Source organism: Bidens hawaiensis, unplaced genomic scaffold (genome assembly GCF_021521415.1).
Source record: "Bidens hawaiensis isolate Kalapana, Puna unplaced genomic scaffold, B.hawaiensis_p1.1 tig00022328_1, whole genome shotgun sequence".
NCBI lineage: Eukaryota > Viridiplantae > Streptophyta > Magnoliopsida > Asterales > Asteraceae > Bidens > Bidens hawaiensis.
The window spans coordinates 180,307-195,908 of NW_027493477.1; the positions used below are offsets into that span (position 1 = coordinate 180,307).

Genomic DNA, 15,602 nt, shown 5'->3' on the forward strand with positions numbered 1-15,602 from the left:
TTATAAAGTATATAGAATGATATTTATATCTTATACATATTAAAGAATAAATTTTAAAAATAAAAATTTAAAAGTTACATAATTTTGTTTTCCATTAGTGGAAAAAATTTTAAAATTTTAATATTTTGTGTTGGGGATAAAAATTAAAATATATATACTTTTCGTTCATAATATTTACTTTCTTAGAATTGATAAAGTATTTTTATATTTTGTAATATTATTACTGAAGTATATTTATACATAAATCTCTAAAATATACATGTGTTAAAACAAAGATTAATACATTTTTTTTAATTTAAAATAAAATTCAACTATGGCCCCACCCATGTTCCTAACCCACCTGTCATTTCTCATTATTTTATGCAAAGAACACGCTTGTATCAAATTCTTCCATAAGAATTTGTATCACAAGAATACAACACTCCAATGGTTGCATGAATCTAAGAATGCCAACTAAGCATCAAAAATGGCCACAAATCTCCTATTGGAGATGGTCTTACAACTTGATTACACCCGCTATACTTGTTAGTTAGACGAGTCGTGTTCGGGTTACTTGATTTTGAGTGGGTGTTTTAGATAATTAGCTACAACCGTTTAACGACTGTAACTTGGTTTCTAAAACCTTTTGTAAAGTGCAAGTTGGTTTCTATTACGTCTGGTTTGTCCTTTTGATCTTAAACCTAGGATTTTGATGTAGGGATATCACGACAAGGTTTATGTTTACTTGATTTTGAGTGTGTTTTAGGTTTATGTTTTGACATGAATTAAAAAAATGAGTCATGTTTAGATGAAACAATTTCAACATCTCCCGATTATCCCGTCAACCTAATACGATCGACACCCATGGTATAAATTGGTTACCATATATACACACGTCTATACATATAAACATTCATATATACGTACATGTAATACATGTATGCGTGCAATTATTGTTGTTTTCAACCTACTTGCTGGTTATATATTAATGTTGTTAAAAAAATGAAGATTATTAATTTTTAAGGCTATGCTACCCTAAAACATAAGTTTTGACTTATGTTATGAGACATCTTATATAGCCTTTAAGAGATGAAGAATACAATTCACTATTCGATTTCCTCTTCTTCATCGAATCCGGCACGCTTTGAACCCACACACATACACACCCAAACCTACTAGGGGTCTCTTTTCCAAATAGTTTAGAATTCATAAGCACACTAAAAAGAGTATTTAGTTTCGGGTTATACTTGTTAAAAGATACTTTCAAAGTGCTTTTTTCAAAAATGATTGCACACTTCAAATATAATGTAGTTTGTTTTAGTATTAATAAATAAGTATTCACTTATAGCATATGAAATAAGCAGCAATAGATCTCAACTGGAACTTTCCACATGTCTAATGGGTCTAAATTGTTTGATTGAACAACACAGTACCACTGCCACATACTGTACAGTACAAGCCTTCAATGCAGGCGAGATATAAAAATAGATATGATATGTGGGTATATCAACAGCTGTACTGGGGTGTATGCAGCCAACAATTATTCTTATTCAATAACCATAGTCTAATAAAGAGGTCATATAAACACAACAATTTAATGGAATGGAGTCATAAACAAATCCCTTAAATACCAAAAGTTTATCCACAAACTCACCTCTGCTTGTGACAACAAAACCACAATAGAAACACACAAATCTCCGACTACGTATCCTTTACCCTTGAGTGAAAAACAAAGCTTGGAAACGTTGTCGTGATATCCCTACATCAAAATCCAAGTAAGGTTTAAGATCAAAAGGACAAACCAGACGTAATAAAATAGAAACCAACTTGCACTTTACAAAGGTTTTAGAAACCAAGTTACAGTCGTTAAAACGGTTGTAGCAAATTATCGAACACTTATAAGACTTTTGCATTTCATTCATGGGTCGTACCAAGGTGAACATTGTTATATTTTTAATACGACGATCAAAACATGTGATCTATTGAACAGTTACAGGTATTTTGCACAAAGTACCAGCATAAAGTTTCACTCATCTTCTTTTAGTCATCTTATGTTTCTTACAGGAGTCAGAAAAGATGATTTTGTGTCCATTAGGTCACTTTATAGGTCTAAAACCGGTTTTAAAATGGTAATTTTGATAAGAACTGTTAACTTTATGTATTAAATGTTTTATACATAATGTCAAACTTGAGATAAAGTGTTGAATTTATACGAGACACTGCCATCTTCTATATTTTAATGACTTGTGTGTACACAAAAGAGTGAATGACTCAAATGTCAAATGAAAAGGTCTGTTGGTATTTTATGCCAAAAATAATAATAATAATAATAATAATAATAATAATAATAATAATAATAAGTAGAGCTTACTTGAGATACTGAAGCGTCATATTTTTTAAAAGCGATGGATGTCGCAGCACAAGACTCCTCCATTCTTCTTTGTCAATCTTCCCATCATGTTTTGTATCAGCTTCCTCAAATGTCTATAACAGGAATTTCATGCTTGTTATTATTATGTGCAAGATACCTTGCAAAAAATGGATATTTATATATGATAACCATTTCCATTTGCAAAACTCATTTCCACCTTCTTGATACCATGAGGGGACGAGGGAGTTAACTCGCCCCTTTTATTAGTTGGTCAATTTGAGTTCTATGTTACTGAAAACGGGTCAAAAAATATAAACCAGAAAAGAAATAAAGGAAAACGAGTCAAATGGTGCAAAAGTCGTGAAGGACTCAGGTGTTTACAACCTTCTAAATTGTGATATTACAATATTTTGATATGAATATTTAATAAATCTTAGATGTTTATGAAATTCAAAAATTGGATTAAAGAATGTGTTGGTGGGTGAACCTGCCTATTTAAACGGATTAAATAGATCAACACGAACAGTGAACACCACTCATTTATTAAACGGGTGGGCATCTCTCCTAAAACATTGGAAAAGACTAATAACAATATTAATCCATCATGTCTCCTACCTTTTGACTGATTGATCCCGTGCGTCTAGCGAATAAGCAATTTCAATATTGCTAAACCCTAAATATTAAAGCAAGTTTGGAGCCAAAAGAAGAAAGGATCAGATAAAGTACCTTGTCGATGATGCTCTCGATGACATCATCTGAAAGATTCATGCCTGATTCAGCAAGTGTAGCTACCACCATTTGCTTTACCTTTATAATGAGAAGTTGACCAAATGATTAGTATGTTGACTATAGTTTAAATATCTTAAATGTATCAAATAGGCAATTGAACTACAACATCAACGTCAATTGTTTTCCTACAAATAAATAGTCAACTATTAAATCTAGAGAAAATTCACGGAGTTTATAGATACATGATTAGATACAGTGAATCAAATGACATTTTTTATTTGTTAAAAAAGAAGAGTATTTTAGGATGTTAAAATTTTCATCTAGAAAAAGATTTCACCTCTTGCCTCTCTATGAAACCTTGCTGCTTGAGATCATAAAGCTGAAAGGAAACTGCAAATAGAAAAGGAAAGAATAATAAGATTCTTGATCATACAATATATCGCATATTCACACACACACACACACATCTAAAAGAAGAGAGACATTTTGTTTTGTTTCTTTTGCGTGTTTGTATAATCGCGATAAAGTAAGAAAAGAATCCGCAAGAACTTAACAAAATCTATAATTTAATTCATATGAGTGACAATTTAAAATTTCAGAATTTTATATATCCATTATCCACTGAAGTGTTGATAAAAGTTTGAAGCAATGAAGTCGACAAATTCATATTTGTGCGTCAAGGTCTCATCCAGATGCACGTGTATAAATATGAATTTGTCGACTTCCTTCAATGGAGAATACTTCAAAATTTTATAAAAAATTTCTATGGAGAAGGCTTCAAAATTTTATCAAATATATCAATAGAGAGATAATTGTGAATTTGTTGGCTTATATGATTCAAATACATAATGTTGATTAGTTCTTACAGTTCTAACCAATGTGTGTACATATATAGATGCATGTATATATATTATATGTATCTATAAAAAAACATTTAAACTTACATTCAATTTTATCATCAATAGGGGCATTAGGATGAAATACTGAGAGTGCACGAGCAAACTCCTCAAAGCCCAGGATTCCATTATGCTTCGTATCAAACAGGTCAAACACCTGGAGTTGGCCAATAATATAAGGTCAAACATACTTCTCAATAACCAATCCATGCCATAATATGTATCACATTTGCTTCTTGAAAGTATTATTATTGGAAAACCTACTACTGCTGATAATCATTTAATATAACATATATTATGAGAAAATTAAGTGGTTACTAAAGAAAAGATACCCGATCAGAAAACAAGCTTTCTTTTTTATTTGTCTTAAACAATGCCAGCTGGAACTCCTCCTGCAATGGGTATCAAAGTTAGATTCTTTCAACTTGCAAATATAAAACAATCATGGAGAATAAAATGAAGGAGCATCAATATCTTTACCTTATTAATTAGCCCGTCATCAATAACTGCACTGCTTATCTTCTTAAATAACTCATAAAGTGCCTCAATTTCACTTACACTAACTGCATTAAGAAAATAATAACTTTTTTTCAGTATGACGTCCATCATGGCATCATGAATTAAGCAAAGACAAATTTAGTATGATTAGCTTAACTGTTTCTAAAATACCGTCTACGATCATTAATACAGGTCTTAGTACAGAGAAAGCATTTATAATAAGCAGATTTTGTTTATTTGCTTTACGGGAAATCAGCCTATATATGTTAACATTTTCTTACCACAATTTGTGTTTTATGCATAATGTACCAATGCACTTGTTCATCTCATTTTAGTCATTGTACAGTTTTATGCACATCTTAGTCACTAAAAAGATGACTATGTCCCATTTGAGTCATTTGTATGCAACAAACAGGCTGTCAAAAATGAAAATTTATATATAAATACATTTTAAATTTAGAAATAATATTAAACTTTGTATAGAAATGTAAAAATTACCGATTACAAAATGACACCAAGTCGGAGATAAGAAATTATCTCTCATCAAAAGGAGTAAGGGTTCAACATTTGACTGATATAGAAGGACAAGTTCAAGCTTTGGCAAATGTTTTACATTATAGGAACCGAATTCAGGATCTTTGGTTACCTTTCTTGATTTCACTGTCAAATAATAAAAATTGAACTCACTCCTGAAATTTTGTCAAGATTTGAACTTTCACTCCTTTTGATGAGAGGGAAAAAAACATGTTCCCCACATTGTCAAATTAGAGATCTTTAGTTAACTTTATGGACAACTTTATTGGTTTAATATTCATTTTAATTCTAAACAGAAGTATTAAAATTGCAAAGTGATGATTTAGTATAGTTGCATACACACTGTCTCTCTAGCTAGAATTTCAGGATCTTCAAGGCCTCTTGATTGTTTATACAATTCAAGATCACAGCAGTGTAGCAGGGAAGCAAACAAGTGCCTGACCCCCTCTAAACACTGAGACATGTTACCAGTTGCACATTAAAATGATCCATACTTGCACCTGAATTTAAAAAAGAAAATGATTGTCAAGTCATTTTAACATTTTGAAAAACATGTAAACAGGAACGGAACAAATGAAAGGACAGAAATAACCTTTTGACCATTTCCTATTGCTGATGTGATTTAAAGTTCAAAAATCACTTGATAAGAAGGAGCAATCAACTTATAACTGTCAGAAATGAGAAAAATCTTATCAGTAAACCTTGCTACAATAGCATTCACTCTACCCAAAAATTATAATAATAATAATAATAATAATAGCCTTCATGAATTACATTAGTGCTGGCGTATAGAGAACATGTGTTTCGTTTGAATTTAGTTTGGAGATAGATTTCACATGATTTATCAAGTAAAGCATACTGATTTTCATTAATTACATGAGGGATGATCACATACGGGTGTTGCACAAATTAGGTTAATAGATATCATGTAAGATATACTGACCTTAATTAATTGCACGAGTTATGACCTATGGAGAATATGTGTGTCGTGTGAATTTAGTTTCAAGACAAATTTCCCATGATTCATCAAATAAAACATATCGATTTTCATAAATAACAATATAACATGAGGGATGATCGATATAGTACATATGAGTGTTACACAAATTCGGTTTGGAGAGAAAATTATCACATGATCTATTATATAAAGCATATTAATCTTCTTTAATCACATGAGTCGTAACCAATATAGAATACGCGAAAACCAACTGGCACAATTTCTTTAAACGACAATAACTAACACCTAAGAATAGACTCAAGTTCACATTGTTTTGTTCTTGAAGTGATATTAACTCGTTGAGCACTCAATCCACCTGCCCGCTTCGGTAGATGGTTAAGTAGAATCAAATTTGGCACAAACTTGTTGAAACTAGCTAATGATGTTATAAACAGGTAAATCATACATTCTAGATAAAATCATAAACAGGATACGAATCATAAATAAGAACAGTTAAAACAGTAACATGAAGTCTGGTCCAAGTGTTGACATCAATAGAAACAATTTCCTACAATATAAAGCAGGCTAATACATTTATACCATAATTAAACTAAGCAACTTCGACATACTAAGCATGCAAATCAACGAAGAATGAATCCAATAACCCTGTGGAACTTAATCTCAGGTCTCAAAATGCACTTAATTTTAAGACTCAAAACAAACTAACAGAATCATTCACGCACCGATTTCAACTCTAACCTTAGCCTACTGTCAGCTCAAGACCTGACTTTGGTTCACATGTTGACATCAATTGAAAACAAAAGATGCAATACAAAAGCGCAGGTTCATATCATAATTAGAGTAACTTGAACTTAGCTAACCAAACTGCAAACCATTAGTAGAAATAATCCAATATCTGCTAGAAGTTTCTCTGCGTATAAACTTCTTACAAAAGAATCGAAAGTAAATAAGCTCAAGTAGAAGAACCACTTGCAGACTAATTTCAGATGAAACATTGGTCTGTTTTGAGTTAAAAACATAAACCATGATCTAAATGTTGAAATTAATAATAATAATAATAATAATAAAAACATATTTGTTTTTGACAGAAAGCAGGTTCATACCACGGTTAAAGTAACTCAAAATCTTAACAAACCAAACATTCTCGTACTTTCGAAAGCTTAAAACAAAAGACTCGAATTTGCTCAAATTGGTGGATCATTTACACATCAATTTTAGTTAAAAACCTTGGGCCGTTTCAGGCAAATATTGAAATCCAAAAGTGACCTTTTCTTTTAATACAAAAAATCAAGTTTATGCCATGAACAGACCACATAAAGACGCTAACCAACTAAACACGCAAAAAAATCAAAGAACGAATAGCGGAACTCACTCTCATACCTTGCTATGCACTCTTCCAATAAAAGACTCTAATATAACCCAACTAACTTCAGTTCAACACCAATTTCAGTTAAAACCTAGGTCTGTTTCGGACTAAAACATGAATTCAGATCCAAATGTTGACATCGATAAAACGAAAGCAGACTCGTAGCAAAGTTAAAAGTAACTCGATCAGCTTGACATGCCAGATGACTGAAACTTACTTACTCTCAGATCTCCTACTTAAAACCAATTCAAGTAAACATGTATGAGCCTAGATCTTCAAACTATAACAATTCACAAACATATATCCTCAATTCCACTAAAACACGATTCAATTTCAAAACATTAAACCCTAATTCCACAATTCAGACAACAAAACGGATGGATAATAATTGAGTATAAAGACTTGTGGATATGCATAATTGAGACTAACCTTGCGAAACAGAGTCAGATGTAATGGAGAGGATTGGATTATGAATGAAATTGAAATCAATAAAAAAAAGAGAGTTAAATTATTTGGGTGGAAGCAGAAGAGAAGAAATGAGAAAACTGCTGCTGCTTCAATAATATAAATAATAATAATGATTTGATTTGATTTGAGGGGATGGAACAAGTGATAAATGGTGATAGGGTAGTGCATATAACCATGAGGAATCTTTATTATTATTACAGTTATTATATTTTTAGTTTTTAATATTTATATATTATTTTTTATTTTAATTTATTTATTTGTTTTAAAAAAGTAAATAATATATAGACATTGGGTTTAGTGAGATACATGACCGCTTATTTTTTTTTACTATAAATTGTTTATTAATTATAAATAATATATATATATTTTTTTAAAATCATATTACTTTTTAGTATATCTCTATTTTATTTATAAGATTTTCATATCAAATATTTAACAGCATTAATATTTAACTTAATGAGATGTTCTAACATGTTTAAAGCCTATCTGGGTTTTGTGAGTCCCATACCCGTACATTCGAGTCAAATGCATGAGAAGCCTCCATTTAGTCATTTACAAATAAAACAATATGGTGACTTGATAGGAAGTGAAAAGCAACCAGAGAGCTTTTAAAAGTTTTGTTTATATATATATTTAAGATATTACCATGTTAACGCCGGTTGATTAAAATATGAAATAAAACAAAGCAAACACGATTTTAATAATATAAATAATAAGCTATATAATGGATTCATAAAATTATTACAAGCATATTCAATTAAAATAATATCCATGGAGAAGTAGTTGTAAGGGTAAATGAGACCTTTTAGAGAAAAGAAAAGGTTTAAGATATTACTATGTTAGAAACCATGTGATACATCGGTTGATTAAAATATGAAATAAAACAAAACAAACACGAATTTAATAATATAGATAATAAGATATATAATGGATTCATAAGATAATTACACACATTTTCGATTAAAATAATATCCTCTGAGAAGTAGTTGTAAGGGTAAATGATACCTTTTACAGAAAAGAAAAATGTGTCACGATTGGTTCACCGTTATATTACTTTTTGTCTTTTGGTGGAGATGGGTGATGGTGGTGGCGTTATACCTGACTATGTATGCTCATGTTATGTCGGGTAGAAGCCCGGCCAAGCAATGACAAGATCATCGTTCGGCACATGGGATGCATACCCATGTAAGTGGCTTGCACAGTTGGGCCAATGTGAAGACAATAAGATTTCAAGTTTAAACCTCAATTGTATTGATTGTTAGGGTATGTTTGGTTGAAGGTAATGGAATGAAGGGGGAATAGAATGGGAGAAGGAATGGAATGGACAAGGAAATGAAATGGATTATTACCATTCCTTTGTCTTGTTTGGTTAACCTATAGGAATGAAATCAATTATTAATTTTTATTGTTTGGTATCCAAAAAAATTGTAGAAATAAAATAGAAATAATAAAAACACTCATATCTCAAAGTACTTTTTAACCTAAAAAAAACCCTACAATGGCAACGGTGGTAGCTCCGGCGATGAAAATGGTGGTGGCGGCGGTGGCGGTGTCGGCGGAATTGGTGGTGGTGCCAATGGTAGTGGTGGTGGTTGTTAGGTGGTAGTGTTGTTGAGAAAGTAGGGTAAATGATGAATGGAATGAAAAAAAGAAGGGGGTGGGAAGGAATGGTTTTGATGGAATGAGATTCCATGTGTAATGATTCCATTCCATTGAGCAATCAAACACCACTTTTTTCATTCTCACGTAATGAATCATTCCATTCCTACTGTTCTTCCTGTATACCAAGCGCTACCTTAGGAAGCGTTTGGTATGTAGGAATGACATGGGGAATGGAATGATTCATTGCAAGGGAATGAAAAAAATGGTGTTTGGTTGCTCGATGAAATGAAATCATCCATTACACATGGAATCCTATTCCATCAAAACCATTCCTTCCCACCGCCCTTCTTTTTTTTCATTCAATTCATCCTTCACCGTACTTTCTCAACAACACCGCCATCACCTAACAATAACCATCACCATTACCATCGGCACCAGCACCACCTCCGTCGTCACCACCACCCTACCACCAGCGTTACCACCACCACTGCCGTTGCCAACAACGTCGTCGTAACCACCGCAACCATTGTCGCTGTCATTGCCTGACCATCACTGTAACACCCCGACCAAAGGCGGATTATACATCGGGGCGCCACATATTGCTTCATTACTCGCGACACTATTGGTGTCAATATTTATTAATACACATTTTATCGCGCACGCGCAGCGGGGAAAATAAAGAACATAAATCAAACATAAATCAATATATTATAAATTATAACATTCAAACGACATTAACTTGTCTTGATACATTTTAATTCTAGGTCCAAAAGTAAAAACGTCCTATGTGTCCACAAGCTCCCAAAACAGCTACTGCAAACCTGAACATGTGTTAAAATAAACGTCAAACACTTGCGTGTTGGTGAGAAATCAAGTTTAATAGATAATCATAGATAATCACAGTAAATCTGCGCGCAACACGTGTATGTCTAGAGTTTAACAAGGGTGTAATCAGATTGTGATCAAGCCTAAGATAGTTCATAGATCATAGTTCAATCCATGCTCCCAATTGAGCATAAAAACGAGAAAACATCTGTGCAAGTGTAAACAAAGAAAACCGTAAACGATAGGTCTCCCGTGTTCAACTAATGGTACCAACGGAACTGCGGAATAGGCCGAACAAAGCGGTTAATGATACACACATACAAATAAACAGCCAAGTAAACGTCCTCAACACATGGGATACTGCGCGACTAAAGTTCATAAACAAGTTTAAGACTCAAGTTTTGTATGAACACATGAACATCCCAAAGCATTTAAAATAAAAAGGGATTAGATACGAGATAACTCACATGATAAACGATGCGGTGATAGATAAAGCAAGAACCAACTTTAAACAAGCACAAATTAACCTATAAATAAGATTGTTGTTTTAATGATTTGTCTCAAGTCTTGATTATAAGTTAGCATAATTAATAAGTAAATTATAATATATATTACCGGAAAAGCAGGAAGAACAAGGAGGAAGACGGAGGCAGAGAGGAAGACGGCAGAGAGAGCAAGGAGCAAGAGAACAGGAGGGATTAAGTGTTTTGTGTGTGTAGTGTTAGGAAAAATAATGTTATTATTTATAGAGAAACCCTAGGGAACACAATCCCTAGGAAAAGGGGAAAAGATCTCAAAAAGCAAAAGATTCCAAAAGCAAAAGATATCAAAAGATATGGCAGCTGCAGGGGGCAAGATAAAGCTGACAGGGAACAGTAACAGGCATGGGTGGTTCAGATAAAGGTACTGGTCAAGCATGGCAAAAGCAGATCTCAAAAGATAATGTCAGTCACTTTTTCTGCCAACCAATGGGGTTGGTGCGCATGCTGCGCCGAAAGTAACTTTTCAGACAAAGCAGATTAGGTCAACAGCTCAAAAGATAAGACAACACAAAAGCAAACGGCTAGATTTAAACAGAAGAAAACTAGGGTTTAGCGCGAGAAGGCTGAGTGCGCGAGCGCGAAGGCTGGCACAACAATCCTTAGCGCACTGCGGGAAGAATCACAAATCCTTAGCGTGCTGCGTGAAGAACAAGAATTCTAAGCGCATCGCGGGAAGAACATACATTCTTAGCGCATTGCGGGAAGAACATGCATTCTTAGCGCGCTGCGAGAAGAGTTCTCTTCACGCATCGCAGGAACAAGATGTCTTCACGCAGGCTTCCATGTAAGGAGTCTGGCGCGTGGAGCTGCAGACATCCTTAGGCGGAAAGAACCAAAGGACAAGCAAAGGAGGGAAACAAGGCGTAAGGGTGGGACGGCGACAAGAGGGAAAAGGAGGCGGAAAGAGAGAAGGAAGAGGGACGGGACGGCGGAAAGAAAGAGAGAGAAAGAGGCGGGAAGGAAAAATATATATTATTATTAAAAGTAAAATATAAGTATAAATATTAATTAATAAAAGAGAGATCGGGTCAGAGAAACGGGTACCTGGGTCGGGTCGGATCGGGTCAGATGTCACAGTCTCCCCTACTTTAAGAAATTTCGTCCCGAAATTTATCTCGAAGTAGGTTGCGCAGAGAACAGGTGCGGGTACTTGATCTTCATTTGATCTTCCCTTTCCCATGTAAACTCGGCTCCGCGCTTGGACTCCCAGCGAACTTTCACGATAGGGATACGACTGCGCTTGGTTTGCTTAACCTCGCGATCCATAATCTCAACAGGCTTCTCAACGAAATGCATGGATTCATCAACTTGAACTTCATCAAGTGGAATGTGAAGGTTCTCGTCAGCTAAACACTTCTTGAGATTGGAAACATGGAACGTTGGATGCACATTACTGAGCGCGAGCGGCAGGTCAAGTCTGTAGGCAACTTTTCCCACACGCGCGAGAATCTTGAATGGACCAACATAACGAGGAGCAAGCTTACCCTTCTTCCCAAAGCGGACAACACCTTTCCAAGGCGACACCTTGAGGAGAACAAGATCACCAACTTGAAATTCGAGAGGCTTTCGCCTACGATCTGCGTAACTCTTCTGTCGGCTTCTGGCAGTCAGCAAATGATCACGGATCTTGGCGATTTTATCGGTTGTCTCTTGAACAAGTTCGGGTCCTGTGATTTGAGTTTCACCCACTTCGCTCCAACAAATCGGGGAGCGGCATTTACGACCGTAAAGTGCTTCAAATTGGGCCATACCGATACTGGAATGATAGCTGTTGTTATAAGAAAACTCGATCAAAGGCAGGTGTGAATCCCAATTACCTCCAAAATCAAGAACACAAGATCGGAGCATATCCTCAAGAGTTTGAATAGTTCGCTCAGACTGACCGTCAGTCTGAGGATGATATGCCGTACTCATGTCCAAGCGAGTTCCTAGCGCAGATTGGAGAGATTTCCAAAAGCGAGATATAAAACGGCCATCGCGATCGGATATGATGCTCAAAGGAGTACCATGGCGGCAGACGATTTCCCTGACATAAAGCTGCGCGAGATGCTCAACACGGTAGTTTTCACGAATGGGCAGAAAGTGAGCAGATTTAGTCAATCGATCCACTATTACCCAAATGCTATCATGTTTGCTTGCTGTCAAAGGTAACTTGGTAATAAAGTCCATCGCTACACATTCCCATTTCCACGTAGGAATTTCTGGTTGTTCGAGCAAACCAGATGGGCGTTGGTGTTCAGCTTTAACTTTAGAACAAGTCAGGCACTTAGCTACGAACACAGCAATATCCTTTTTCATGCCAGGCCACCAATAAGTTATGCGCAAATCCTTGTACATCTTATCAGCGCCAGGATGAATAGAATACCGAGATTTGTGCGCTTCACAAAGGATATCAGCGCGAAGATTCTCATCACAAGGGATCCAGATGCGATTGAGATAGCAGAGAATTCCACTCAGATTAGGGACAAAGAGTGCTTCCGCGCCACACGCTAACTCGGCGCGAAGGTTACCATTACTGATGGATGCGCGCTGCGCGTCACGAATACGCGATTCAAGGTTGCTTTGAATCGGCGCGAAGTGAAGCTGGGTGCGCGGCAAGATACAGTTAAGCTGGCAGGGTTTTCGGCTGAGCGCATCGGCTACCACATTAGCCTTACCAGGATGATACCGGATCTCACAATCGTAATCGCTGATGAGTTCGTTCCATCGGCGTTGCCTCATGTTAAGTTCCTTTTGATCAAAGATATGCTGAAGGCTTTTATGGTCAGTGTAGAGGATACACTTAGTACCATAAAGGTAGTGTCTCCAGATCTTCAAGGCAAAAACAACTGCACCAAGCTCGAGGTCGTGAGTTGTATAATTCTTTTCATGAACCTTGAGTTGCCTTGATGCATAAGCGATAACCTTGCCTCGTTGCATAAGAACACAACCGAGACCTTGGTTGGATGCATCGCAATACACGACAAAATCATCATTACCCTCAGGTAGCGCAAGAACAGGAGCTTCACACAACAAACGCTTGAGCGTCAGAAAGGCTTCTTCTTGCTTCGAGCCCCAAATATACGGTTTACCTTTGTGCGTCAGAGCTGTTAAAGGCAAAGCGATCTTTGAGAAGTTCGAAATGAAACGCCGGTAATAACCAGCTAAGCCCAGAAAGGAACGGATCTCAGAAGGAGAGGATGGCGTAATCCAGTTCTTGATTGCTTCAATCTTGGATGGGTCGACATGAATACCCATCTTGTTTACAACATGACCAAGAAACTGTACTTCATCAGACCAAAATTCACACTTGGAAAGCTTAGCATAGAGTTGCTCGGCTCTAAGCTTTTGCAATACCAATCGGAGATGTTGCTCATGCTCGGCCTTGGTCTTAGAATACACCAGAACATCATCGATAAACACGATCACGAATTTATCCAAGAAAGGCCTACACACCCGGTTCATTAGATCCATGAAAACGGCGGGTGCGTTGGTTAGACCGAAGGACATGACCAAGAATTCAAAATGGCCATAACGAGTTCGAAAAGCAGTCTTCGGAACATCTTCATCGCGGATACGCAACTGATGATAGCCAGAGCGGAGATCAATCTTCGAGAAACAAGAGGCACCTTGGAGTTGATCAAAGAGGTCGTCAATACGCGGTAAGGGATACCGGTTTTTAATGGTGAGTTTGTTTAACTCGCGGTAATCAATACACATGCGAAACGATCCATCTTTCTTTTTAACGAACAACACCGGAGCACCCCAGGGCGAAGAGCTAGGGCGAATGAATCCTTTAGCAGTCAACTCTTGAAGTTGGCTTGCCAATTCTTGCATCTCAGCGGGCGCAAGACGGTAAGGAGATTTAGCTACGGGGGAAGCACCAGGGACAAGATCAATACGGAACTCGACTTCACGAGCGGGAGGGATACCAGGAAGATCATCAGGAAAAACTTCAGGGAAATCACGCACAACAGGGATATCGCGAAGCTTCTCTTCAGCAGGTTTAACCACATGGGCTAAGAATGCAATACACTTCTTCCGCATGAGTCTTTGGGCTTCGGCGCAAGACATAAGTTTAAGACCACTGGAGGGTTTTTCGCCGTAAATATGAAGATCACCATTTTCTCGAGGTATGCGAATCAATTTCTTGGCGCAAATAACTTCGGCGCGATTCTTCGAGATCCAGTCCATACCAATGATAACATCAAAGCTTCCAAGAGGCATAGGGATGAGGTCGATCAGAAAATTGTTTTCGTTAAGGTTAAGCGTACAATCTTTAATCACTGAGTTTATTAAAACAGTTTCACCGTTAGCCAATTCAACTGAAAAACCTTCTTTTAAGTTATCGCGCGGTCGCGCAAGCTTCCGCTCAAAGGCGCGAGAGATAAAACTTCTATCGGCGCCAGTATCAAAAAGCATAGATGCATAAAATCCGTTAAGCAAAAATGTACCATTAACTACGTCGTTATTCGCTTGCGCTTGGTGCGCGGTTATGTTAAAAGCTCGGCCACGCGTCACTTGGTTCGAAATTTGGTTCACCGGATTCGCTTGAGTAATCTGAACTTGTAGCCTTGGGCACGCGTTCCGGAAATGACTTGGATCACCGCAGTTAAAGCACGATCTGGGTCGTGGGTTTTGGTAGGTTGGTTGTGGGTTCTGCGGGTAGGCTGGTGGTGTTGGCGCAATCGGATTGGAGGGAGGGGTTCTACAGTACTCAACGGAGTGACCTACGCGGCCACATCGGTTACATTGTCGACACGGGACTTGAGGTGGGTGATGAAGTCTACAGGTTGGGCAAAAGGGTTGGTTTCCTGTGTAAGGCTTCTTAGTTGGCGGGGCAGGAAGTGCTGGA

General features: G+C 36.5%; 1 protein-coding gene across 1 annotated transcript; it reads right to left on the reverse strand.

Annotated features, from left to right (window-relative positions):
- Nucleotides 1–1,579: 1,579 nt before the first annotated feature.
- LOC143565401 (calcineurin B-like protein 2) lies at nucleotides 1,580–5,691 on the reverse strand. The gene is made up of 9 exons (XM_077052385.1): nucleotides 5,600–5,691; nucleotides 5,347–5,507; nucleotides 4,456–4,538; nucleotides 4,308–4,367; nucleotides 4,024–4,132; nucleotides 3,417–3,469; nucleotides 3,077–3,157; nucleotides 2,351–2,463; nucleotides 1,580–1,738 (listed from the first exon to the last, which is right to left on the reverse strand). Exons 2-9 carry the CDS (start codon nucleotides 5,468–5,470, stop codon nucleotides 1,681–1,683), a joined length of 681 nt encoding a protein of 226 aa, XP_076908500.1. The 5' UTR covers nucleotides 5,471–5,507; nucleotides 5,600–5,691; the 3' UTR covers nucleotides 1,580–1,680.
- Between the last annotated feature and the right edge of the window lie 9,911 nt (nucleotides 5,692–15,602).